At 56.1% G+C, this 24,962-nt stretch overlaps 2 protein-coding genes across 23 annotated transcripts; both read left to right on the top strand.

Moving 5' to 3' along the window:
• Positions 1-485: 485 nt before the first annotated feature.
• On the top strand, positions 486-19,174 carry CUNH1orf159 (chromosome unknown C1orf159 homolog). Of its 19 annotated transcripts, XM_087214526.1 has the most exons (11): positions 543-1,331; positions 8,876-8,983; positions 9,479-9,715; positions 9,998-10,095; positions 12,270-12,345; positions 13,950-14,045; positions 14,363-14,428; positions 15,758-15,892; positions 16,548-16,573; positions 16,652-16,682; positions 18,143-19,174. In XM_087214526.1, the coding sequence occupies exons 4-11, from the start codon at positions 10,024-10,026 to the stop codon at positions 18,226-18,228; spliced, it is 588 nt and encodes a 195-aa protein (XP_087070652.1). In that variant the 5' UTR covers positions 543-1,331; positions 8,876-8,983; positions 9,479-9,715; positions 9,998-10,023; the 3' UTR covers positions 18,229-19,174. The 19 variants fall into 19 exon arrangements, 18 of the variants coding, with proteins under 18 accessions (XP_021099170.1, XP_087070651.1, XP_021099169.1 ...); XM_021243508.2 differs by lacking the exon at positions 14,363-14,428 and adding an exon at positions 16,019-16,118 and having other exon boundaries at positions 495-1,331; positions 8,876-9,715; XM_021243505.2 differs by lacking the exon at positions 14,363-14,428 and adding an exon at positions 16,019-16,118 and having other exon boundaries at positions 497-1,331; positions 16,548-16,682.
• Positions 19,175-19,346: 172 nt separating this feature from the next.
• On the top strand, positions 19,347-24,729 carry Rnf223 (ring finger protein 223). 4 transcript variants are annotated; one of them, XM_013065169.2, is made up of 2 exons: positions 19,347-22,400; positions 23,510-24,729. In XM_013065169.2, the coding sequence occupies exon 2, from the start codon at positions 23,519-23,521 to the stop codon at positions 24,293-24,295; it is 777 nt and encodes a 258-aa protein (XP_012920623.1). In that variant the 5' UTR covers positions 19,347-22,400; positions 23,510-23,518; the 3' UTR covers positions 24,296-24,729. The 4 variants fall into 4 exon arrangements, with proteins under 4 accessions (XP_012920623.1, XP_087070642.1, XP_087070641.1 ...); XM_087214516.1 differs by having other exon boundaries at positions 23,142-24,729; XM_087214515.1 differs by having other exon boundaries at positions 22,947-24,729.
• Positions 24,730-24,962: the final 233 nt, after the last annotated feature.

The following is a 24,962-nucleotide window of genomic DNA, read 5'->3' as shown; positions in this document are numbered from 1 at the left end:
CCCCTCTGGGAAGCTGGAATTGGGTGTTGGAAGGGTGAGGTGAGAGAAGTTTCTAGCCTGTGAAGATGGAGCAGCTAGAGGAAAGTGTGGCAGTGAGGCCCTGGAGAACTTGTGGCCCGGAGATCGGTACGTGCCTGTGCAAACTCCACCGGACTAAGAGTGGGAAAGAATTACAGGGAATGAGTGGGAGTTGGGCTCACATCTGGATGGGAGTAACCTGTCCCCTAGGCAGACAGGAAAACCCCAAATTCATGGGAACTGGTAGAGAACTCAGAAGGGCTTTGCCAGGCAGCAGGGAATAATTAGCCCTAGAAAGACTGATGTTTCGTGACTCTTAACAAAGCTAAAGGGGCAAAGGCTGGGCAACCCTGACGGGTTGGTCATTGAGGCTGGAGCACCCACAGACCCTCCCCATCCCGAGTCCTAGGAAGAGTGACTAAAGGCTCTGAGACTCCGAACCCATCGGGCCGGCTCTACCGGCTCAGAGCCGAGATCTTGGCTGCTGTTCAGCTACTCCTGCTGCTGGAAGTGCACCCCGGTGGCTAGGCCCTGCAGGGTCTTGCGCCGCCGCCCTTCTTGGGTCACCGACCCCACTGGCCGGGACTCTGCTTGAAGCAGCTCCAAGCCAAGGTGGAGCCTTGTTCTGCTCCTCCTCGGGCACCCTGGGGGGTCCGGTCTATCCCAGGGTTGCCCTGGTCCGCAGCGGGCTGTAACTTGCGAGTGACGAGGGCCACCGCGGCCTGGAGGCCCACGCCGCTCTCCATTCCACCCAGAGCCAGCGAGGTCCCCAGGGATGTCAGGACTTCGGCAGGCCTGACTCACGGCCTTAATTTTCCAGGGGGCGTCTGCTCCGCTAAAGGCTTGAAACCCGAAGATGCCTGGGACCTGGGCGCGGGACCCCAGGCCATGCCCTGGGAATCTGGACCGAGTCCTGCAGCCCGGACCCTGCACCCCACACCGGAGGCCCACACTTTTCTCGGAGCCCCATCCGCAACAGCTTACGTCTCCTAGCAACGGCCAAGACAAACTCCGCGCACGGTATCCTGGGGAACGTAGTCTTCATTGTTCCCCGGCCTGAACCAAGTAGCTAAAGCGCAGCTATACTTCTAGCGTGCTCCATACGTGCCTTCCTTAGCTCGCGACCACTCGAGGACCGGATGCACCTGGCGGGCCCTCGCGAGGGACGCCGTGAGTTGTAGTTTCTGGCCAGAGGCCGCTCCCACCGGCGCCTCCCGGGGGCGGAGCAGAGACTACAAGTCCCAGGGGTCGTAGCGCGGCCGCTGGCAGGGCGGGGGGTACGAAAGAGGAACCTTCCGGGCAGGGGTTGAGTGGTGAGTGAGCGGCCTGGCAGGGTGGGGCCCTGCGGGCGGGGCGGGGGCAACCGGCGGGACAAAGGTCGCTGGGCGGAGGTCGCCCGGCTCGCGGGTGCACCCGAAGCCGGGCGGGATGGCCGCCCGCCTCAGCCTTTTCATCGCGTTCTCACCCGGGACGCGCGGCGGCGGGCGGGGCGGGGAGCGCAGTGCCCACGGACGGAGAAGGGACAGGGATGGAGGGACAGAGGGTTGGAGGGCGGCGCCAGGTGCCCGGAGCCGGGGTGCTCTGTGAGGGGTGGGACTTTCTTTGGTCCGTTCTTGCCGCTGAGCGATGCAGCCAGCATGATGTTCCACGGCACCTGAGTGGGTGTTCGGTCTGCAGTTCTTGCCGCGTTTTGGCAAATGGGAAGCATCACTCAAAGTCTTTTGTGACTGAATTTTTAACTGCCCAGTCCTATGAGATTTGAAGGTGTCAGAGTTGTTCCCCTCCCAGTTGCCGTTTTTCTTAGTGGTACTGTAGTGTACACAGAAGGCTAAACCGAGGCCCCTTCTTTCTCCAGGGTTTGTTTTTTTTGTTTTTTTTTTTTGCAATGCTAGTGATCAAATCCAGCTTCTCATGCATTCTAAGCACCCACTCTACCACGCAGCTGCACTCCGAGTTCCGTCGCTTCTCCACAGCGTTAACCTGCAAACAATGCTGTTGGTCAAGGCTGTAGAGGGAGTTTAATAGTCCACCTGATTATTCTGGTTCCTACTCCTAGTTAGGAGCCACTGAACAGTAGTTTATATTCAACCCAAATCATTAATAAGCACTTTATTTTTAGAAGCGCATAGAAGAAAATAAAACCGGACTTTGCAGTTTCTTTTTCTGACACACATCTTGCTGCCAATATTTTCCCGAAAGTGTACAGAACAGGCAGATGTTGTGACACCCAAGTCACCTGAGCCGTTTGGTTCATAGGTAGCATCCGAGGGACCCCAAGACACCCCCTAAGCCCCTCCATGCATTGCCTTGGTTCTCCAGGTTAACTCTGGTTTGCTAGGTAACTGACTTAAAGAAAACCTCTGGTTGCCGGAGATTTAGCTCATTGGTCCCTCGAAAGCTCAAGGTCCCAAGTTCGATACCCGGTACCAAAAAAGAAAACCTCTGATCTCTACTGCACTGAGGATTCCACATCCTCCAGGTGGGGTCAGCTGGGTAGGCTCCAGGTGGTCTGGTCCCACTTGGGTAGCACTGAGCCCAGATTTATCTTGGCATCTCCCAGGCACCTCTACAGACTGGAATGTTATCTTTATATCCAGTCAAATAGTTTTCAGCAAAAGTGAGAATTTAGATTGAAAGGTATGGGTTCATAAGTCCTGGGCAGTTCTTTTACACCACTGACTCCTTTGCTTGCTGTGAAGATGACTGCAGTGCCTGGGGTGCTTCACCAAGACTGGCCACCACCTCCTGTCTCTCCTTTCCTACAGCTGTTCAGGAGCTGCAGTTACTCAGTGTTGTGTGGGTGGTTGCAGTAGTAGGGTTGTCCTGCCAGCACCCAACCCCCCTGTGACTGACTGAGGCTAATTTGTTACTTAACATTACAGCATCCTGAATGCCTTATATCTTCACTGAAACCAGTTTTTCTGGGTTTTTTTGGTACCGGGGATTGAATTTAGGCAGCGGAACCAGTGAGCTAAATCCCCAGCCCTGAAACCAGTTTTTCTAAGGAAAAAGAAAAATTGTGAAACAGCATGTAGGACAGCTTAAATTGTCACCGAATTTTTCATTACACTGTAGAATTTATTTTATCCTATTATTTGGCTTTTTGGCTCCAATAAAATTTTCAGAATAGAAAATGATTTGCAACCAAAATATATCATGCACAGGTACACATTCCCAATGATGAATGTGATCATAGTGTATACCTAAAATATACCGATAAACTTAATGAATTAGAAAAAACTGAATTGCATGTCCAGGGAGATACACCGATCTTGGGATGTTGGTTCTGATGAACCCATTCATTCACCCATGCCACCCACACTCCTATGAGATGTCCCTTTGTCCCTCGGGGTTGCTCATAAACCTTTCCAGTCCCTTTCCCAGCAAGAGGCAAGCCCTGCAGTGTCCTGGCCACCACCCACAAGTGTAGTGGTGCCACCCCACGATATGCCTCTGTCCTGCTCTCTGCCTTCTGTGCTTGAGGTGCCAAAGTAGGCTTCCCTCTGGTGGGTTTCCAGTGTTTATGACTAAAGATGATATGCCCACTTTTGGACATGTCTTTTGTAAGCATATGCTTTGATTTCTCCTGGGAAAATACCTGGAGAGAAACGGCCACAGCCAGGTAGTCCTGCTGTGGTGAGCCCCCACCATGAAGAGGGAGGGCAGTGACCTGGAGCGAACAGTGCTTAGTTCGCCTCCTTTGTGTTATCTGTTCAGATGTCTGTTCTGGTGTCTGATCAAGTCTTTGATCCATTTTTTTAGTTGCTTGGTTGTAAAAGTCCCTTATATACTCTGAATACAGGGGTTTTTTTTGTTTTTTTTTGTACTGGGGATCAAAATCGGGACCTTGCGCTTGTGAAGCAGGCAGCGGCACCACTGAGCTAAATCCCTGATGAATACAGGTTTTTGTCAGGCACCACTGAGCTACAGCCCCAGCCCCTACTTCCATTCTTTGAATGCCTATTCATGTCATTAATGGTGTGTTTAATTTTTTTTTAACTTTGGAATACTTTTACATTAACAGAAATGTTACCTACTTTTTCTGGTAGCGGTACTGTACCCAGCCTCATATACTCATCAGCTAAGGCACAGCTGGGCAGCCACTGTAGGCAAGCCCCAGGTTTTGATTCCTCCTGCAGGACCTCACACTACATTTGGTTGCCACGTCTCCTCAGGCTCCCTTGGGATGTGGCAGCATCTCAGACTTCCTTCCCTGTTCCAAGGAAGACTGGTCAGGTTTTGTAGGATGTCCCTCAGTTTGATATGTCTGGTGTGTTTTCTCATGGTTGTATTGGGCTTTGGGTTCCTGGAAGAGCTACCACAGGTGATTTTGTCAGGTGCCAACCCATTACATCCCATCAGGGCATCCCTGGTGGCCATGCAATACCCCAGGCCCCTGATCACACCCTGGGGATGGTGACTGGACACCTAGCTAAGGTGATGTCTGCACGTGTGCACTCCACAGTTGTTCCTTTCCCTTGTCCCTACTCTCTGGAGGCAAGTCACTGTCCAGCCCACCCTGGGGCCAGATGTGTACCTGTGCTATCTGGGATTCTTTGGTAAGGCGTGTTTCTCCTCCTCATGTACCTGCCTTTTGGCCACTTACCAATGTCACTGTGGACACTGGCTGTGTGCTGCGCTGTGATTCAGAGCTATGCTGTGTATTCTGTTTCTTTTTTTTTTTTTTTTTGGTACCGGGGATTGAACTCAGGACCTTGTGCTTGTGTGGCAGGAGCCGGAACCACTGAGCTAAATCCCCAGCCCCTCCCCGTGTTCCTTTCTCTCTCTCTCTCTCTTTCTTTCTTTCTTCTTTCTTTCCTTCCTTCCTTCTTTCTCTCTCTCTCTCTCTCTCTCTGTCTTTCTTTCTTCCTTCCTTCCTTCCTTCTTTTTTTCCAGTATTTCTTTGACCTGCCTCCATCCCTTTGTTTTTTGAGGCTTTCCTTTCTTCCTAGCATCATCATTTTCTGCCCCAGCCCTGGGCTCAGCCACTTCTCCAAGAAGCCCTAATTCCTATGATTGACTGAAGGATGACCTTGGAAACCAGGATCTGGACCTGAGTGTTCTTGTTGCCATGGGAGTGTTATTCCTTCTAGGACCTCTCAGTGGACAGAGCTTGCCGATGTGCCTATCTGGTTGTGTGTGTGTGGTCTGTCATCCGAATGTGCTTATCTGGACCTTTCACTGTGGTGGTGAGAACCTGCTCCCACCATCTGCTGTTCACCTGTGTGTTAGGCCCAGTGCACATGGAACACAGTTTCAGAAGCAGATTTGCCAACTAGAATACAGAGTCCCTCCCTCTCTCCCTCCCTCCCTCTCACTGAGGATTGAACTCAGAGCCTCATGCATGCTGGGCAAGCATTCTAACCCTGAGCTACATTGCCAGGCCTTTCATCTTGAGACAGGATCTCAGTAAATGGCCCAGGTTGGCCTCAAAATTGTGATCCTCCTGTTTCAGCTGGGATTCCCAGTAGGTGGGATTCCAAGCATGTGTCACCATGCCCAGCTGAGCAGATTTTTAAAATTTAAATGAATGTAAGTTTATCAATTGTTTCTCTTCCTCCAATGGGCTTTTTGTGTCCTGTCCAAGAATCTTTGTCCAGATGGGCATGGTGGTGCACTCCTATGATCCCAGCACTGGGGAGGCAGAGGCAGGAGGATTGTCAGGAGTTCAAGGCCAGCCTGGGCTTCATAGTGAGTTCAAAGCCAGCTTTCACTACAAAGTGAGAACCTGTCTCAACAAAACAACAACAACAACAAAAGTTTTTGTCCAACTCAAAGTCGTGAAAATATTCTCCTATGTTTCCTTTTACAAACTTTCTAGATTTGGTGTTTCCATTTAGCCACATGATCTAGCTTATTTAATTTTTCCTGCAATGTGAGGTGAGAGTGTCTAGTTGTTCCAAAGGCTTTCTCTCCCCACTGAGTCCCTTGAGCATCTTGTTGAAAACCACTCAGCTGGTTATGCGAAGGTCTCTTTCTGGTTCTCTGTTTTGTCCCACTGACCTGTTGCTTATCTCTTCATCTGTCTAGACTGAATTGTAACCTTGAAGTCAGGGAGTGTGTCCTCTGTCTTTTAAAAAACCACCTCTATTTGAGGTTCTTTGCATTTTTGTGTAACTTTTAGAATTAGTTCCTGCCGGGGATTTAGCTCAGTGGTTCTGCCGCCTGCCTTGCAAGCTCAAGGACCCAAGTTCGATCCCCGGTACCCCCCCCAAAAAAAAATAGAATTGGTTCCTTAAGAAGAAAAGTCTGCTGAAACTTTCACTGGGATTAATTTGAGGGGAATTTGTACCTTAACAATATTGAATACTCCATTAATATGGTATGGTTTTACATTATTTGAATATTTCATTTCTCTCAAAAATATTTTTTATATACATATATATATATTTTGGTACCGGGATGGCTCGGGACCTTGCATTTGCGAGGCAGGCAGTGGAAACACTGGAGCTAAACCCCCGGCCCTGGTTTATAATTTAAATGAGCAGGTCTTGCACACGTTTTATGGAATTTATCTGTAACTATTGCTTGCTTGCTTGCTTGCTTGATTGAGATGGGGTCTTTTGGCCTTGAACTCACCATGAAGCACAGGTTGGCCTCTAACATGGGTGATCTTCCTGCCTCTGCCTCCCCAGTGCTGGGGTTACAGACCTGTGCTGCCGCACCTGGTTAAAAATACGATTTCTTATACTGACTTTATTCTTGAAACATTGCCAGCTTTGCTTATAAGGTATTTTGGGGATTTCTTGTTTGTTTGTTATTTTGTTTTTGGTAGATTTCCTAGGATTTACCATGAAAATAATCATATCATCTGCATGGAGACTGTTTGACTTCTTCGTTTCTTATTTCTTTTTTTTGGTACCTGGGATTGAACTGGGGTCCTTACGCTTTTGAGGCAGGCAGTGGAATCACTGAGCTAAATCCCTGGCCCTTCCTTTCTTATTTTTAGGGCTTTTCTTTTCGTTATTGCACTGGCTAGAATCTATGACAGTGGTAATTGCCACATTAATAAAGGAGAAAATCCATATGATCATTCCAATATATGTAGAAAAGGAAGAAAAGGCATTTGAGAACATTTAAAATCCTTTTATGATTAAAAAACTCTCTGGCAAAGTAGGAATAGAAGGAAACTGTGAACCTGATAAAAAGTATCTGTGAAAAACCTATGCCATAGGGCTGGGGATATAGCTCAGTGGCGCTGCGCCTGCCTGGCAGGTGCAAGGTCCTGAGTTCAATTCCCAGTATGGGATGTGGGGGAACCCAAGCCATACTTTGTGCTCAGTGGTAAAGCTTGAGCACTTTATCCCTGAAGTGAAGAATGGGGAGGACAGCTGCTTTTAGCACTTCTACTCAAGTGTGCTGCTGAGTGCTCACACTGCCAAAGGAGAGAAGCAGATTACATCATAAAGATTGGGGAAGAAAAAGTAAAACTGCACTTATTTGCAGATGGCAAGATTATGTAGAAGATCCTAAGAAATCTGAAAAAAAGAAAAAAAAATCTGGAGCTATTAAGAGACTTTAGCAAGAAATTAATCTGTAAAAACTAACTTTTGTTACTTATAGCAGCAAGCTACTGGAAAATGAAATCAGAAATTACTTTTTGTTTACAATGATACCCAAAAATTAATTAGTTTAACAAAAGATATACCAGTGGCTAATGACTGGGAAATGCAGATAACAAGAACAAAGAGATACCACTGCACACCCACGGACTAACACCAAGCCTTAGAAGGGATGCAAACAGCTGACGTCTCCTGCCGGGCCAGTGGGAGGGTGAAGTGGACCACCACTGCGGAACAGTTCGCAACATCAGAAAGCTAAACATACATACCACTCCTAGATTCCAGCCATTCCACTCCTGGGTATCTGCCTAAGAGAAATGAAAACATATCCACACAAATAAGTGTGCAAGGGTGTCTGCGGCGCCTTTATTCATAGTCACCAAAACCAGAATCAGCCCAGGTATCTGTCAACAGGTGATGAGCAGAGAAGATCAAGTATATCCACACAGTGGAGTGCCGTTTAGTTGGAAAAGAGAGTGCAGATAAACTACACAGTGCATCCAAAGATTGTGAGGCTGATGGAAGGAGCCAGACACAAAGGTGTGCAAAGTGTATGATCACTTAGATGAAATTCTGCAAGGCGGAGATTTGCGGTGATATGGTCAGCTCAGTGGATGCTTGGGCCAGGGGCTGAGGGTTGAGCGACCACAGAGGGCTGTTTGGTTTTGGTGGCTGGCGGCTTCACAGATGAGTCATTTGCCAGAACTTCCCGAGTTATGTACTGTAAATGGATGTGGTTTATGGTGTGTAACTCTTGCCTCAGTAAAGTTGACCAAGTAGCAGACTGAAGCGTTGACTGAAATCTTGGAGTTCAGATTCTTTTTGTGACTTGACCTGGCCCTGGGATGCCCCTTCCTAGAAAGTGAGCAGGACATCAGGTGTTTTCTCCAGGCAGGGGAAAGTATCTGTGCTAAGCAAATAACAAATAGACAGAAAGAAGGAATTTGCGCATATCCTGTGGGTGAGGAGTGTGTCCCTGCATGGGGCAAGGGGGAGCATGCATTTTTCGTGGCTGGATAGCTGAAACTCCTCCAGAAAGGCCCGTTCCCTTCAGGGCAGATTTCCTGCAGGCCTGGGAGGCACCTCCCAGTTCTGGGTGTTGTCACTACCCACAGCCCTGGGCTGAGTCTCCGTAAGGCGAATGACAGGATGGTCCCCATCACTCCCTGCTGAGGGGCAAGATCCCAAGTCCCCCAAACCTTCACCTCAGAGCATGTGGATCTCACGTCCTCTCCAAGAGCCTAGTTCCTGTTCCCCACCCCAGCCTGAAACATCTCTGTTCTTCCTGAGACCAGCCTGGAGCAGGCAGGACGCTGCGGCTGAAGTCTGTGCTCAGAGCTGAGACACTTGGCACAACTGCTTCCGCCCTGCAGCCGCCTTCGCCCAGGAAAAGTCACTTAGAGGTAATTTTTACATTGAAGTATTGACCCAGCTGTGTTGGGACAGACAACGAGTTCTGCCTTGTGAGTTAGCAGTTGTTAAAAGTTGTGCAAATGATACTACTTCAAGCCTGTGTGGTGGGTGCAGGCTTATCCTCCATTGTGTTAGAAATGTGGCAGGCATGAAGCCCTATGGGCTTCGAGCACGAAGTGTCTGAGCCTTAAGAAGTCTGCTCTCCGTGTGTATTCCAGTCGCCCCGCCCTCTGGATCTTCTTCCTATGATTAGAAGTTTTTAAGCTCTGTATCACTGGGGCCATGGTTCTCGATATTTAACTCTTGTGGCCCAGAGCTATGAAGGCAGAACACTAGCACTGAAAGTCCTTGTCCACCCTGAGGCCCTGGCCACCCAACGGGAGACTGACTCTGGGAGACCATGCTCAAGATGTGAGCAGAGTCTGACCAGAACACATCAGCATCTGCGAACTGGAGATCAGGGGAACAAATGGGCTTGCTTCCAGGACCTGACCTGTTGGAGTTGTTGGAGGGCGCTCCAGGCTGTCCTTTGCTGGGCTCTGGACCCTCCCTGCCAGGAAGTTGTTCTCCCAGTGATTCACAGGCTCAGTCACTCGGCTGGCCTACTGGGCACAAGGGTCAGGTCCATGAGCTCCGTGTGACCCAGCAGCCCCAGCTGTGCTGACCAGTGACTGCCCTGGTAGCCCGAGCCGATGTCTGCAGCTCTCATCCTGGAGGGGCAGGTAAGAGCGCCTCAGACTGACCTGCACCCACTGCTCCACGAGTCCTGGGCGGCAGCTGACCTGCAAACCCACCCTGCCCTCTACCCGATAGGCTCTGCCTTCTCCCTGCTTCACTGCCACCCTCCTGAGCAACCCCATTCCTAATAAAGCCCCACCCTTTTCATGCTGAGGCTGCATCCCTCCATTGCAGGCCCCCCATGAGGCCCCTTCTAGACTGCGCCCTCCCACTTTGCCCCCTCCCACTCCACCCTTTGCTGCCCTCTCCCCTCCTTTCTCGAACAGACCCTGCTGTCCTTTAGCTCCCTGGCATGGCCCTGCAGTGCCTCGCGCTCCTGGCTGGCCTTCTGGTGGGAGTCGCCAGCAAGTCCACAGAAAGCAAGGTTGGTGTCCCTGTTGCATAAGCATATGGCCAGCAGCGGGAAGTTAAACTGGAGTTTCACCCTTGGCCCAGGAGGCCCCTGATGCTCATCCCCAGGGGTCCAGATGAAGCTACTGAGTGGAGGGGCTGTGCCTCACTCTGCACCTGTTCTGCTCTGCCTCCCAGAAGTTTCTCTGTCAAGCTCTCTGTTGATGTAGCTGACTGAAGGTTCCTGCAGAACCACCCTGTGGGAGCTGTTTGCTGCTTGAAGGACAGCAGTGCTGGCTAGTGGTGTCCTCACAGCAGGGCCTCCTGGCTCCCCCGGGAGTGATACTGCAGTGTGCTGTGGTGTCTGGAAGGGCTGATGCCAGCAGCTCTGGACCTGGAGCCAGGATCAGGTGGGGGCCACACAGACTGGGGTGGCTGGAGGGTTAGGGTGCCCCTCCCTGAGTTGGCCACAGCTAGTTTGAGGGGTTGCCATGCAATGGGTATAGCCCCTCTTGTGGTGATGTGGGCCCTCCCCACATCCCTCGGTCTCCCTTTACATGCCCCTCACTAGCCACCAAGCCCATGTCACAGGAAACAGAACCCCATAAGCGCAAGGACCTGAGTTCGATCCCCGGTACCAAAAAACCCCCACAAAACCCCACCTGTGTTGACTCCACAGCCAGAGTCACTCTGGGGACATCCCGCCCCACCAAGCCTATGCAGCCCTCCCGTGGTTGGTGAACAGCCCTTCATATTTGCAAATGCTGTGTAGCACTTGGCACATGTGCACTGTGTGAGGAGGTGGGGCAGGGCTGTAACTCCACCTCCCTGAGACTCTGGCCTGGCCCAGGAACTTCTTTGGGGCCAAGCTGCAAGCCCTGCACACTTGCCGAGAACCATAGGGAAGCCTCCAGCACCTGTGGGTATTTTAGGGGGCACTGAACTTTTGGCAAGAATGCAGGGAAGGAAGGACCCAGGGATTTGATTTAGCTCAGTGGTTCTGCCGCCTGCCTCGCAAGTGCAAGGTCCCAAGTTCAATCCCCGGTACCAAAAAAAATGCAAGGAAGGTGCCAGGTCCCCTCTTGCCAATGTGTTTGCCTTTCTACAAAAGTGTGTGTCCTTTGCCCATGAAGGAGTTTCTAGAGTTGATCCTGCAGTGGAGCTAAACAGCAAAATGTGTTAGTAGGTGACTAATAAAATGATTTCACTGATTGATAATTTCACCAACTAGAATGCTCCACCCTGTCATTGCCTGTGGCCCAGAGAGGCAGAGGCTGGAGAGCTCTACGCAGAACAGGGAGACTATGTAGAGAGAGACCTCAGCTGCTGCCACCTCCCCATCAAGGCCTTGAGGGGCAAAGAGAGGAGACCCTGCCAACCACAGGATACCTATAGCCCAGGAGCGCTTGACAGTCCCCTCGCCCCACGAGGGCAAGGAGAAATCTGTTTTCTTTTCTTTTTTTTTTTTTTTTTGGTAATGGGGATTGAACTCAGGACCTTGAGCTTACCAGGCAGATGCTGTGCTGCTGAGCTAAATCCATGGCCCTAAGAAATTGTTTTCTCCAGCTACCACAAGGTTCATGGCTGAGGCTTCTAAAGTAAGAGGCCGATTAATAAGAGAAAAGCACATTTATGTGACATGGGAGCCTCCATATCGAATGGAGATCCATAGAAATGGACCTGTGTGATGGCCAGGCTTGAGGAAGAGGGATGGTCCTGGCCATGAAAGGGGCCCTGGCCAGTGGTTAGTTGAGGCGCTTTCCTGTGTTCCTGTCTTCTGCAACAGGGCCTTCGTGTCCTCAGGCTGGGGAAGCCGTGTCTTCCACGAGAGCCTTATGGCTGGTTGAGAGCTGAGGATATGAGTTGAGAGAGACCTGCTTCTGTGTTCTCAAGTGCCGAAGTGGTATATTTTGGGGTCCTGTGTTCAGAGCCCCATTTCCTCCCAACAGCCTGAGGCCCAGGCTGTAGTTTAGAGTCCTGTGGCTGTTTCTGAATGTACCAGCCAGGTCCTGGCTGCACACCATTCCTCCAGCATTGGTTCTTTCTGTCCAGGGCTGAGCTTTTGCCTGGAATGCCACACAGGGGACCGTCAGGGCCCAGAGGTCACCTGGTGCTGACTCTGGGGGAGGTGGGCCACAGGTATTGAGTCGTATGCAGGGAGCCACCTTGCCATGGCTGTCCTCAGTCTCACCACTGTCTCCTCTCCAGGCCCAGCAGCCAGAGTGTTGTGTGGATGTGGTGGACATCAATGCTACCTGCCCTGGAACAAACCTGTGCGGCCCAGGTAAGCCACTGTGCCATGGGCAGACAGCAGACCAGCGACCAAGCCACCAGTGCCTACAGGTGGCACGTGTGACCCTGCCTGCCTGCCCCTGCTTGGTGAGCAGCACAGAAACCGCTGGGCAAAGCAGCCCGGCTGAACCTCCTTCCTGCAGGCAGCCTGGAGAAGCCAACTAGGGCAGTGTGGGGAAGGGAGGGCCCAAAGGAAATGGCGCCAGGGCCATCTCCTCTCTCTGCTGCCCAGTGATGGGAAGTCCCTGCTGGGGGCAAGGCCATCCACTGGGGAGGGGATGGCTCTGGGCTGTGGTGGACTCGGGCTAGAATGGCTCAGCACTGTCATCTCAGCAAGGGAGGACGGGGCACTCCCACCCTGGGCTCCATCTCCCCCTCAGGAAAGCGGCATGAACTCAGAGCGGTTGCTCGGGCAGCTGTGCCCCGAGGACGCTGGCCGGCGTGTGACTAAGACCTGGAGGCCATGGCGGGGCCTGCACAGGGAGAGGCTGGGTCCAGAGGGCCAGGGCTGGGCATCTGGCCCTTGGTTGGCAGGAAGGCGGCAGCGAGGACTGAGAGGAGCAGGAGTCCTGGGAGGGTGTGAGGTCGAGCAGCTCTGGGCACGGGGATTGGATGAAAGACACAGGACCCCCACGGGCTGCGGGGCCACTGCCAGCTCTCTGGCCTACCTTCTCCCTGCCGACAACCCAGTGGCTTTTCAGCACAGGAGCAGTGGGGGCCAAGGGAGGGTACACGTGCTCATGGCAGCGGTGTGCACACCCTGGAGGTAGTGGTCTTGGGGAGAGGTAGCGGCTGAGGCAGAGGTAAAGGCCAGGCCTCCAGTCTCCCACCACGAGGCCACGACACAGCCCTGTAGCTGGACGCCCGTCACCGGTCTCTCTGAATCGCCTCCTGCAGTGACCAGGAGGGCATGGGCTCCTCCAAAGCAGGAGCCTGGGTGAAGGCAACATGCACCTCTGTTGAGCTTTCTTTTTGGAATCTGAGCCAGTTCTACCCAGACTTCCAACATATTGGTATTTTTTTCTTTTTTCTTGAATTCTTTTACCGGTCCGTTTTAGGTGGACAGTACGTTTACCTTTATCATCGGGTGCTTGCGCCTGAACATGATGCATCTTGGTTCTTATTTTTCCCCCTCCCCTGCCCTCCCTTTATCCCCTCCACCCTTCCCTGTTTCCAAAGACTTTGTTTCCATTTTTTCCTTCTCTCGTAATCTTTCCTTTCCCCTATCCCTCCCACTTCCCCTTCCCCTTTCAACTTTTTCTTCCTATTTCAAATTATCAATTATTCATTTTAATCCTTATTTACACTTTCAGTTTCTCACACCAGAGAAACTATTTGGTATTTACACACATGTGTCCTATTTATTTCACTTAAGAGTACGGCCTCACATATTGGGTTTTTTTTTTTTTTGTACTGGGGATCGAACTTGGGACCTTGCACTTGCAAGGCAGGCGCCGGAACCACCGAGCTACATCCCCGGCCCTGCATATTGGTATTCTTGAAGGAAGGCCGTATGACAAACTGAGGTACTGAAAAACTGGGACACTGAGCTGGCCTGGATTGCTTTCCTGAGAGACACTGTCCCCCCCCCCGCAGGCTGCTACAGGCATGGGAACACAGATGGGAGCATCACCTGTGTGTGGTGCCAGAATGAGACCTTCCCGGCCTACAACGCCTCCGCGTGCAGAACCCGTAGGTCTCCATCCTGATGCCCTACTGCCCCTCCCTCTTCTCCTGCTTCTCACAGGGGCCCATACCTCCAGTTTGGGGAGACCGGGGCCCCACTGTCCTTGTCCCCCAGCAGTGGGGCCCACCTTGCCCAGGAGCACTGTCCATTGGTGGACAGCCCCTGGGACTCCTTCCTGAGTCCTGCATCCACTGGGGCAGCTGTGGGCTGAGGGCTGCTCCGCCCATGGGCACCTTGGTCATGCTTCCAGACCAAGTTTCCCCTTAGGTGAGGTTGGGTGGTCCATGCAGGGTCCACCTCCCCTCAGCTCTGCTCTCCACAGTCACTGGCCAGGGTGCACAGTTTCCCATGAACAGGAGCACAGGGACTTCTGGCCGGCCACATTTTGGTGAGTCTCAATGTCCCAGACCTGAGCCAGGCCTCTGCCTGGTTCCTGGGGGGTGGAGGGGAATGTCAGAGCTCTTGCCTGGGCAGGTCTAGGTCAGCCTCAGGCCCATCTGTGAGCTGTGTGGCAGGAACCCTGGTCACAATGTGGCCAGCAGAGTCCTGCAATCCAGGGCTGGAGTCCGGTGGCTTAGGTAGGGGCCCTTGTTGGGGATGGCATTGATGGAGAGGTGCCACACCCCTCTGACAGCCTCAGAGGCTGCAGCTTGTGATTCACTGTTGCATGTTCACACTTGCCCCTTGCCTCAATCCTAGTTGGCTCCAGCTCCCAGAAGGTCTTCGGGGAGTGGAGGCCACCCTGAGTGCCCCACTGCCCCAAGTGGCTCTTCTAAGATGTAGGCCTCAGGGAGATGTGCACCTTGCAGAAATATCCACCACACTGCCTGCCCTGCCTGGAGGGAGATGAGTTTCCTGGCCTTACAGTCCTACCAGAGATGAAGGCTGAGCAGGCAGGAAGGAGGGCATGGCCTGATAAAGATGTGGCTGGAGGGCGTGCTCTGGGAGGCAGGGTGCAGCCTGGTGGGTGGATGAGGCTGGGCCAGGAGTGCAAGTGGCAGAGGAGGCTGGCACTGGGACTGGGATTGGTGCTAGGAGAGGGCTGGGCTCCCAGGCAGAGGGGCATTACAGTCTGGGAGCAGCACCCAGGTCCAATGCAAAGCTGCTTCCTCTGCAGAGGTGACTCAGTTGCAATAGGAGACCCTTACCCTCCAGCACAGTACTGAACTGGATCCTGGGCTTGGCATTCTGATCTGAGGGGCTCAGCCTGCCCCTCACTTCACCAGAAGGTACACTTGAGCTCCAAGAGGGCACCAGGCCTAGTACTGACCAGGCCTGAAGCCTGCTACACGCGGCAGAGGCTGTTCCCTGGGCCCCCGGCACAGTGCCAGCCAGATGGAGCAAGGCACAAGTCTGCTGGGTGCACCTGTGTCTCAGAGTAGAAAAGCACCTCCCCAGCTGGCAGTGACCAGCGGTGCTCCAGCCTGTCCTGGCTCTATGCAAGTAAAGATCGGGGGTGTGGCTGAGAGGTGCGGGTGCCAAGGGCCATGGAGAGCCTAGGACTGGGTGTGCCTGGAGTTAGCAAAGGGGCTCCTTTCCCCCAGCCTCCTACCTCCTCAAGAAGTCTGGGCCAGGAGGGCAGGGCAGCATCCCCAGGCCCTGTGGTCAGGTGTGCTGGGCCTTCAGAGGTGACCAAAAGGGAACAGCAGCTCCCAGGATGTTAGCAGGGGTCCTGGATTCCCCAGACTCCTCACGGCTGGCTGTTGGTTTGCCACAGAGGCTCCTCGAGTGGCAGTCTCCCTCTTCCTGGGGACATTCTTCATCAGCACGGGCCTCATCCTCTCTGTGGCGGGGTTCTTTTACCTCAAGCGCTCCAGTAAGCTCCCCAGGATCTTCTACAGGAGTGATAAAGGTACTGCCCAGCCATCTGGCCAGCAGTGTGGCCAGCAGTGTGGGTGTGGGTGTGGGGTGGAGGACACTAGGGCGGGGCACAGATCAGGTGCAGATGCCCCTCTCTGTCCACCCCCGCCTGCACTAGGTGCCTTACGGTCCTGAGAACCTGAGGTGGCCTTGGGCCAGTGCCAGTCAAGACAAGTACTTCAGGAACAGCTCTGGGGGACTCTGCACAGCTGGCCGTGGCAAGTCCCGCACCTGTGCCCACCCAGCATCTCTGCCTCCCCAGTAACCTTGCAGCAGGGCAGGCACTGGGTGTGGCTGGCCCTGGTAGTGACAGGACAGAGGGAAATGAGATGGCTCAGAGCACCCCAGTGAACCCCCAGGGCAGGCACTCCAAGGGCCTTGGGTGCCACCTGGGGCAAAGACCACCGGAGGGGATTCCCTCCTTAGGGTCCTGTTGAGGCAGCTAGAGGAGTGACCTTCCCTGCTCATCCGCCCTGCTGGGGAGCAGGAGGAGGGGTCTGGGGCAAGTGGCTGTCCCTGGGGCACTGGGAGCTGCATTGAGCAGCAGCCAGGCTGCTGGAGCAGGGCCAGGTGGGTCTGCTGGGGCCCAGGCCTGGAAGAGCCACTGCCCACCCTGGCCAGGACTGACAAGCGTTTCCTTCCCACAGCCCCAGCCCTGCAGCCCAGCGAAGCCGTAAGTCCCCCACTGCCTGGGGAGCATCCTGGGCCACACGCTGCCTGCCCCTCACACTGCCTTTCTCTCCTTTTCAAGGCTGCGATGATCCCTGCACCCCAGTCCTCAGGTAAATACAGCACCGCACCAATATCCACCTGCCAGACACGGTCACTTCAGGGGTTTGGACCTCTGGGCTTGCAGCTGCCCCCGTGGGTCCCTAGGAATCTGCATCCAACACAGGAACAGGGACAAATGCTCATCGGGCACCCTACCACCTGCCACCTGGCCCCGTGGCTTGCATGCTGTCTACACTTGTCCTTGGGCTGGGCCAGAGAAAAGGGAATCCAGCACGGGCCAGACCCTCCCGGCCACCCTCTAGCCCCATTCAGGACAAACTCCGCCTGCCAGGTGCAGAGTGTAGGTCAGCCCCTGGACCTTGTCCCACCAGGTACCCTTGCGAGGGTGTGACCCACTGTGGAAGAGGCCATGCATGCAGATTAGGTGATTGGCCTGTTGCCACAGGACCGTAAGCCCCAGAGTTGAATTGCCAGCCCCCTTCCCCACTGTGGTCTTCCCACCGTACAGAGGCCTGGCATGGGGACCAGGGCAGGGGATAGTGTCCCTCTCCACTGGGGCCAGAGCAATTCCTTGATCAAGACTAGACCTGTAGGGCTGGGGATGTAGCTCAGTGGTTCCGCCATTTGCCTCACAAGTGCAAGGACCCGAGTTCGATCCCTGGTACCAAAAATTTTTTTAAAAACCCCAAAAAACCAAAGACTAGACCTGCCCTTGGGCCAGAGATGTAGCTCAATGGCACCGCGCCTGCCTGGCAAGTGCAAGGTCCTGAGTTTGATCCCCAGTACCAGAAAAACCAAAAAACCTAAGACTAGACCTGCCCTGTTCCAAACAGCACTTGTCCGAGTTCTCTGACCCTCAGCCCCAGGCGCCTCTGATGGCACAGAGGGCCACCACAGCCTGAGGCCAGGTGGCTAGACAGGCAGATGTCACAAGTTGATTCTCTGACATTTCTGAGCCCAGGGGTTAGAAATCAAGGTGCTGAGGGGAACCTGGCTCTGAGTCTCTGGGGTCCCTCCCCTCCCTCCAGCTTCTGCTCCTCATCGTGGTCTTTCTGCTCTCTCTTCCTTCTGCCCCTCCCTGAGGATACTGGCCACTGGATTTAGGGTGATCTTTCTTATCTGACAGCCTGACTTAGTCACAACTTTCTTCTAAATGAGGCCACATTCATAGGCTCTAGGGCTCGAGACATGGCCATATCTTTAGTGGGAGCCTCCGCCCAGCCCCTGCTGTGCACTTGATGTGGCTGTGCCTCTGTCTTAAGGGACAGCAGGGCCGACCCAGGCCTAGGTCATTGTGTGCAGAGCCCGCGTGTGTGGGAGGAGCCTTCCTGAGCACAGGTGGGGGCGGTGGGAACTCTAGCGGGGGCTCCCACTTCTCCCTGGTTGGAGGAAACAGACACATGCCAACCCTGCACCTGCAGTGGCCTTCCCTCCTCCCCAGAGCCCTGGAGCTGACCCAGCCCTGGGTTGTTCCTGGTGGTGACCCAACTTGTTTTTGACCCTGTTCCAGTGCGGAAGCCTAGATACGTGAGGCGCGAGAGGCCCCCAGACACCTCTGCCTTCCCTGCAGTGGATGCCCGCATCAGCAATGTCTGACTTGGAGGCCAGCTGAGACCCCACCACCCTGGACCCTGGACCCTGGGGCTGCCTGGATGAGCTAGCAGAGGACCACGTCACCTAGGGCCTGGGACAGGCCAGGCGTGGCTCCCAGTGACAAGCTGAGCAGGAGCCCTTTCGTCCCCTCCCTTGTGTCCCTCCCGTGCTGCTCAGTTAACGAACCAGGCTCTTGGAAGCAAAGGAGTAGGGTACAAGCCCTCAGGAGAGAGCCAAAATTCAGGACCAGCTTGGCCTGCAGGTGCCTCAGGCTGCTTGGCCCCTCAGAAGGGTGGGGAGGCCCCACCCTTGAGCCTCTGTCAGGCAGGACCCTTGCACCCCCATCCAAGGGGCCTCCCACACCCCTCTAAGGGGAGTGAAGCCAAGGCTCAGCATCAGGGAAGACACGGCCCCCTGGGCTGAGGCCCCTCAGAGAGAACTGAAAGCCACAGCTGCTCGGCTCCAGGCGTCCCTGGCTTCCTGTTGGCATCTCGGTGCTAAACAGAGGAGGGCCCAAGGTGCTGCTGAATGCGGAGCCCCAGTCCTCAGCCCAGGCTGAGTCGACCCTCGTTCCCAAGGGAAGGTCACCGCCAGTGGACACTCACGGCGGGCAGCCACAGTGACATGTCCACCTAGGCCACCCCTGAAGCTGTCGGTCACTGGGCTCACTGGGCTGCCAAGGGCATGCCAGCCAGTGGCCCTGGGTGTGGGTTGGTGTGCAGGACGCTCCTTGGTGGCCACCTCCTGTGTGCTGGGCCCAGGACTTGAGGTATCCAGTGCCGACTCCTTCAGGGTCTGGCTCACGCTGGAGGGGCCTGACCCCTGGCTCCATGATGCACATTTGCAGTGTGCTTTTCATCGACACAGACAGGAGCTGACAGCTTCTTCTGCAGTGGGGTGAGGGCCACCATGTCAAGTCAGATCAGATAAACTCTGGAGCTCTCTTGGACCTGTTCTTGGTCCTCTTACCGTCTCGAGGGTCATCCGTTCTCTTCATGTGAGAGGTGCCACCCTATCCAGGCCCAGGCCACCCTCACGCCACCCTGTGCAGGGGACCAGGGACAGGGAGGGTGGGAAAACCCTCTGCAGGGTGTGGGACAACCCCCGCACGCACACACACACCCCGTGCCTGGCCAGGGCCTGGAAGCAGAAAGCTCAGCCCAACCTCTAGTGCATGCTGTGCTGTGACCTGTTCCCCAGGGACAGCCCCTCACCTTTCAGGATGTCCCTGAGTGAGGGGCTTACCTTGCTGCTCTTGCAGGCTGAGCCCAGCCCACAGTGAAAGAAGGGAAGAATGTGGTTGCCTCCTCCAGGCTCCTCCGACCGCTCAGACCTGGTGGGGTGCAGACAGGACTGCAGGGCACCTCACACCCCAGAGCCCCCGGGAGGAGGCTGTGAGTGGGCAGTGTGTGGGCTGCAGTCGCCCTTGGAAGAGCAGGGCCACCGTCCTGGCCGCCCAAGCCTAACAGCACGTCCATCCTGTGGGAGGATGGCTCTTTGGAGGGGCCTGGGGGCATGAGCACATCTGCCTGAGGAGGGCAGAGCCTGGGATGCTGAGTCCTGTCCCTGTTTGTCACTGCTCTGGGCCTCTGTCCCAGTACCTCCGACTCCTACTACTATCTGACTTGTGCTTCTAGCCCTGGCCTAGGCTCCAGAGAAGCACTGGGGAGCAGGACCCCTGCCAGAGCATGGGGCGAAGCTTCAGACCTGGTCCTTCTATCCTGGGGACTGAGGACACTGCCCTGGAGACAACACGAGAGGCAGCGTGGGCCTGGGAAGGCGTCAGCCCCGTGTGCCTCTTTGCACTTAGGTCGCCCTTGGCCCGCACCATCCTGAGCCATCTTGGCTGTTCTGGCCAGGCCAGATGAAGAATCTTGAGGTGGGGCAGGGGTCCCCAGACATTTCTGATAGGGTGGAGGCAGAAAAGGCAGCATGGGGCCAGCCGGTCGGCCTTGGGGCGTGGCCAGGGGCTCCTCCTCCTTCTCCCTGAGAGGCCGCCCCGCACAGGCCCTTCTGCCCATGCTTTGCTGTGCTGGGGCCTCTCCCCTTCTACCCTGTGGCTTAAACTGGAGACCAGGGTTCCCTCTAGCCCCTCCAGGTCCCTCCACAGCGGCTTTACTGGCATTGGCAGAGGCACCTAGAGCTGACAGGGTAGGGGCAGCAAGGAAGGACCTGCAGCAGCACTCAGTGGTCTCGGTGGCCTCGGGCAACTGCCACAGGGCAGGCCCAGCAGCTGGGTTAGGGCCTGTGGCGACCTCATGCTCACTGCTGGGTGCAAGAGGGACTCAAAGGGTAGAAGTCAGGCCAGGGCCAGCCCCATGGGCATCTTCAACCCCAGAGGTCTGCAGGGGGGAACCCCAGGCCCAAGCCATGGGGTGAGATGCACCTTCCATGTCGACAACTGGAACGCAGCGTGTCCAGCACAGAGCTGATGGGGTTGGGCCTTGGAGAGCCTGGCTCTGGGGGGCCTCACTGCCTGGCTGTACCCAGGCAGGGCATCACCAGGGACTTTACAAGGTCCTGGTGCCAGGAGGGTTATGCCCAGGGTAGGCTCGGGTGAGAGCTGATCCCTCCTGGGTTCTGCTGCCCAGGACAGCTCAGTGTCCAGGCCATGTTGGGTGCACATCTGTTCGGGCTTTGTCCAGGGCGCCCCATGCCTGGGGTGGTAGGGCCCTGTGCACACGCTGGCACCCACTCGCCTCCCACGGGCACACTGCTCACTGCCACACTAGGGGGGGTCATGCACACAGTGTCACTCACCTGCTGCTGCTTCTCTGCCCCGTTGGCCAGGGTGGGGACCAGGTGGGCCCAGCTACTGCCCTAGACACCTGTGCCGCTGCCCTGAGCTTCCCAGGGCCGGCCCCACCTCTTCAGGGAGGCCCCACATTCTCAGGGCTTGCTGTCACTGCCTCCGGGCACTACCTGTCCTCTGAGGAGCCCCAGTGACCTCAGAGACTCAGGGCGGGTCCTGGGCAGCATGTGACAGTCATGAACCCCACAGACTCACTCCTGCGGATGTCCTCACAGCAAGTCTCCAGATCCCCTGTGCCCTCAGCAATCCTGGACCCCCTCCCTCCCTGGACTCCTCCCCGGGCTTCCTCTGTCATGGAGTAGCTGGGGAGCCTTCCCTTCTGAGCTCAGGCCCGCTCTGACGGGACCTTCATCCTCTCAGCCCCCACACCTAGCCCTCTGGGGCTTGGCCTTGGGCACCAGGATGCAGAGCACCTTGCTGTGGGGGCTTCTGGGGCCCAGACCACTGCGGTGACAGTGGCCCAGATGGGTGGACGATGACAGCTGGGGTCCAGGGCACCAGGTCCTGCTCACTGCTCTGCTGAGGTCCACTGTGCTGGGCCAGAGTAAAGCAGCCCAACCCTAACTGGGCCCGAGCCCTGCCGGAAAAGTGTCCCTGCAGCCCAGGGACCTCGCCCTGACCTCACCCTTGAGGCCACTGCTTAGGCCCGGCCCTGACCTCACACCCACTTCCTGGACCCCAGAGCAGGAAGTTCCACAAAGGCTGTGGAACTGGAGCACGCGTGTGAGCATGTGGGAGGTAGGAGAGGAGGTGCAGGATGGGCTGCTGGGAAGGACATGGGTGGTACAAGTGGACAGGGCAGCCAGCTGGGCTAGGACCCGCTCCAGAGTCAGGGGCGCGGGATCCGGCATGGGGCCAGATCCTCTTCCCAGGGACAGGGGCTTTGATCATCCACTGTCCACCCTCCAAACTCCATGCTGCAGGGGCCTGTCATGCCCCAGGCCACCCCAGTTCTGACCCTCACCTGCTCCCCTCCCACCCATGCCTAGCCTGCCAGGGAGGACAGGAGGCCAGCCAATCCCTGCGCCCTGGCCACACCCTGGACTGGCATGACCTAGAGGGTATAAATATACCTTCCTGGAGCTGACAGCCAGAGAACCCGCAGCAGCCTGCAACAGAGCTCGGGACTGGACCTAGTACATCCCCACACCCCACCCCACTGGGGGCGTGCCTGCCAGGCCGGCAACACAAGACAGCTGCTGGACACTGGCCTGTGGAGGGACACCCGCCAGGTGAAGAGGACAGGCTGGGCTGGGAGGACAGGGAAAGGACGCTGCTGGAGCCGCGGAGCCCAGAGGCTCAGAGCCCTGCCGTGGCCGGCAGAGAAGACCATGCCCAGGAGCTACTGACCCTCAGCTGCCAGGTAAGCCCAGCCCAGCATGTCTTACCTTTCACCTGCATGGCTCAGGGTGGGGCACCTCAAGAGGGTGAGGCCTGATGCCAGGGAACCAGTTCTGAGAGGGGCGGGTAGGAGAGGACAATCCTGAGGTTCCCCCAACCCTGCTAAGGCCACTGCTGCCCCAAGAGGTGGTGACATCACGCACCAGGAACCTGAGACCCCATGACATCACCGTGATGTCACATGACTCACTGGTCACAGGGACGGTTTAGTAACCTGAGCCATTTCAGCCACCCGCTTGGGACCAACCAGCAGGTGAGGATCAGGCCAGGCACAGCCCAGGTCATGGATGCTGGGGCCTGGGCTCCAGGGGGCCCTGTGGCCAGGACCTCTGAGGTGAAGGATGAGGCAGGATGTCTGTGGCTCCTGGGGTAGAGACCTGGCCCAGAGAGGAGCAGCAGACAAGTCCAGGTGGGCCCTGGTCAGCAGGGTCTTCCAGGACGGTCAGGGGCATGGAGCAGACTCTGGAAGAGGAAGGCCCTGGAGCCAGACATCCCCTTTCCTTCTCAGTGGCCAGCTGTGTGATCTCAACACTCAGGGACCAGGACGAGTGGCTGAAGCCTGCACCCCACTTTTCTGGCTATGGCTGGGGGTCATTTCCAATCCCTGCCAGACCAGGAGTCCACTGGTATCCAAGTTCAAGTCTCCCTAACTTGGCTGAAAGACCCTAGCTACCCCTCCCTCAGAGCTGCCTTCTCCACACAGGGCTATGGGTCAACCACACAGCCCAAGGGAAGCAAGGACTGTCATGGGCACTGTCGACCGAGGCATCCACTGAGCCATTGGCAAGAGCCCTAGGCCCATGGCTTTCATTCCTACAGCCCTGCTGGGCTGTCCAGTCTGGGTCACCAGGGTGCTCGGTCCTGTGGCACGCAAGGGAAGGTGGGTTACAGGTGGGCAGAAGACCTCAGCACAGGCAGAGGGAAGTCTGGAGGTGTCCATAGAGGGATGGTGTCTTCCCTGATCTGTGGGGCTGATGCTGGGAAAAAGAGCGGAAGAAAGACAGCTACAGGGTGACTTCACGGGAAAGGGGCTCCTAGAGTCGCTCATGGTAACCTCCACTTGTCCTGCAGCTCAGACCCATGTCATCAGGCCAGGAAATATGGCACACAGCTGTGCCGCCCCCCCGCCGGAGCAGCTCCACAGCCTCCTCAGTGCCTGGGTCCTCCAGCTCGGCCAGCAGCCCCAGGTCCCCCTGCACCCCGAGCTCGGAGCGGGTAGCCTCACCGTTGGAGTGCTCCATCTGCTTCTCAGGCTATGACAACATCTTCAAGACACCCAAGGAGCTCTCCTGCACCCACGTCTTCTGCCTAGAATGCCTAGCTCGGCTGGCAGCTGCCCAGCCCACAGGCCGCCCTGGCGCAGAAGCTGTGCCCTGTCCATTCTGCCGGCAGCCCACGGCTGTACCAGCTGCTGGGGCCCCTGGCCTTCGCACCAGCCGCCAGTTGCAGGCCAAGCTGCCAGTGCACCTGCGGCGGGAAGAGCTGGTGTGGCTGGAGGGCACTAAACTGTGCTGCCGCCCACTGCCCACCACGCCTGGCCAGGAGGCACCCGGCTCCGTGTGTGTGGACGTAGGCCTAAGCAAGCCCGCCGAGCCCACGCCTCCAGTGCCCATCCTGGACCCTGCCCCACGCCGGGGCCGCCTGGCCTGCCTGGCCCGCTGCTGGGAGCGATGTGCAGATTGGCGGCGCCTGGCGCTGGTCTCAGTGCTGCTACTGGTGCTGTTCTGCGTGGTTCTGTGGCCCGTGCAGTGTGCCCTCAAGACTGGGAATCTGCGCTGCCTGCCGCAGCAGCATGTAGCCACTGCCACCACTGCTGCCACCGCCCTCTCCCTCCAGCCTCTAGCTCACAGCAACTAGGATCACCAGCCAGTGGCCAGGCCTACACTCCCACCCCATCCCTTGGAGCTCAAGGCCGTGGACACCACGGGATGTCAGCCCAGGACGCCAATGAGGACTGGATTCTGGTAGGGTAGACAAAAGGTCCCCCAGAGGGTCCCAGAACCACAGGCTCCTGCAGGCCAGAGACATCCCTGACCCTAGCAAGCTGTTGGGGAAGGGGTCCAGGAGACACCTGGCCCTCCCCAGACACACTGTGAATTGCTCAGAAAAGGGGCCAGCTGTCCCCTCCCTCCATGCTGACATTTCACCAGGGTCTTCCCTGGACCCTCTCTGGACAAGGCTGGCCCCTTCCATTGGCTGGGGACGCCGAGCTGGTCCTCTGGCCCAGGGTCACACTGAGCTAAATCCCCAGCCCCTGAAGAACATTTTTAAATAAACTATTTTGTACCCATGTTTGGTGGATGTCCTCACCCTGCACGCTCCCTTCCCTGGGGGCCTCAGTCCCTCCCTTCCAAAGCCACCCCCAGCCTCTTTCCAAGGTACCCCACTGGATCACTGCAGGGACAGAGGGTCTGGGGGGCCACCCCACCCGGTGGCTCTGGACAGGCAGGGCACTTCTGGGCTCGGCTGGCAGCCAGCACAGTGACGCTCCCCCAGGAGGCAGACAAGCCTCAGCCCGGAGTCA

This window comes from Heterocephalus glaber, unplaced genomic scaffold, assembly GCF_053883595.1.
Source record: "Heterocephalus glaber isolate CG9 unplaced genomic scaffold, H.glaber_assembly_v1.0 deba00001447, whole genome shotgun sequence".
NCBI lineage: Eukaryota > Metazoa > Chordata > Mammalia > Rodentia > Bathyergidae > Heterocephalus > Heterocephalus glaber.
This window is presented reverse-complemented; position numbering and strand designations above follow the sequence as displayed.

Coding starts and splice junctions, on each gene's coding strand:
- CUNH1orf159 (XM_021243505.2), top strand. CDS start 9,686: ATGTCTGCAGCTCTCATCCTGGAGGGGCAG. Junction 9,716..9,997: donor CTCTCATCCTGGAGGGGCAG/GTAAGAGCGCCT, acceptor TTTCTCGAACAG/ACCCTGCTGTCCTTTAGCTC. Junction 12,346..13,949: donor AACAAACCTGTGCGGCCCAG/GTAAGCCACTGT, acceptor CCCCCCCCGCAG/GCTGCTACAGGCATGGGAAC.
- Rnf223 (XM_013065169.2), top strand. CDS start 23,519: ATGTCATCAGGCCAGGAAATATGGCACACAGCTGTGCCGCCCCCCCGC.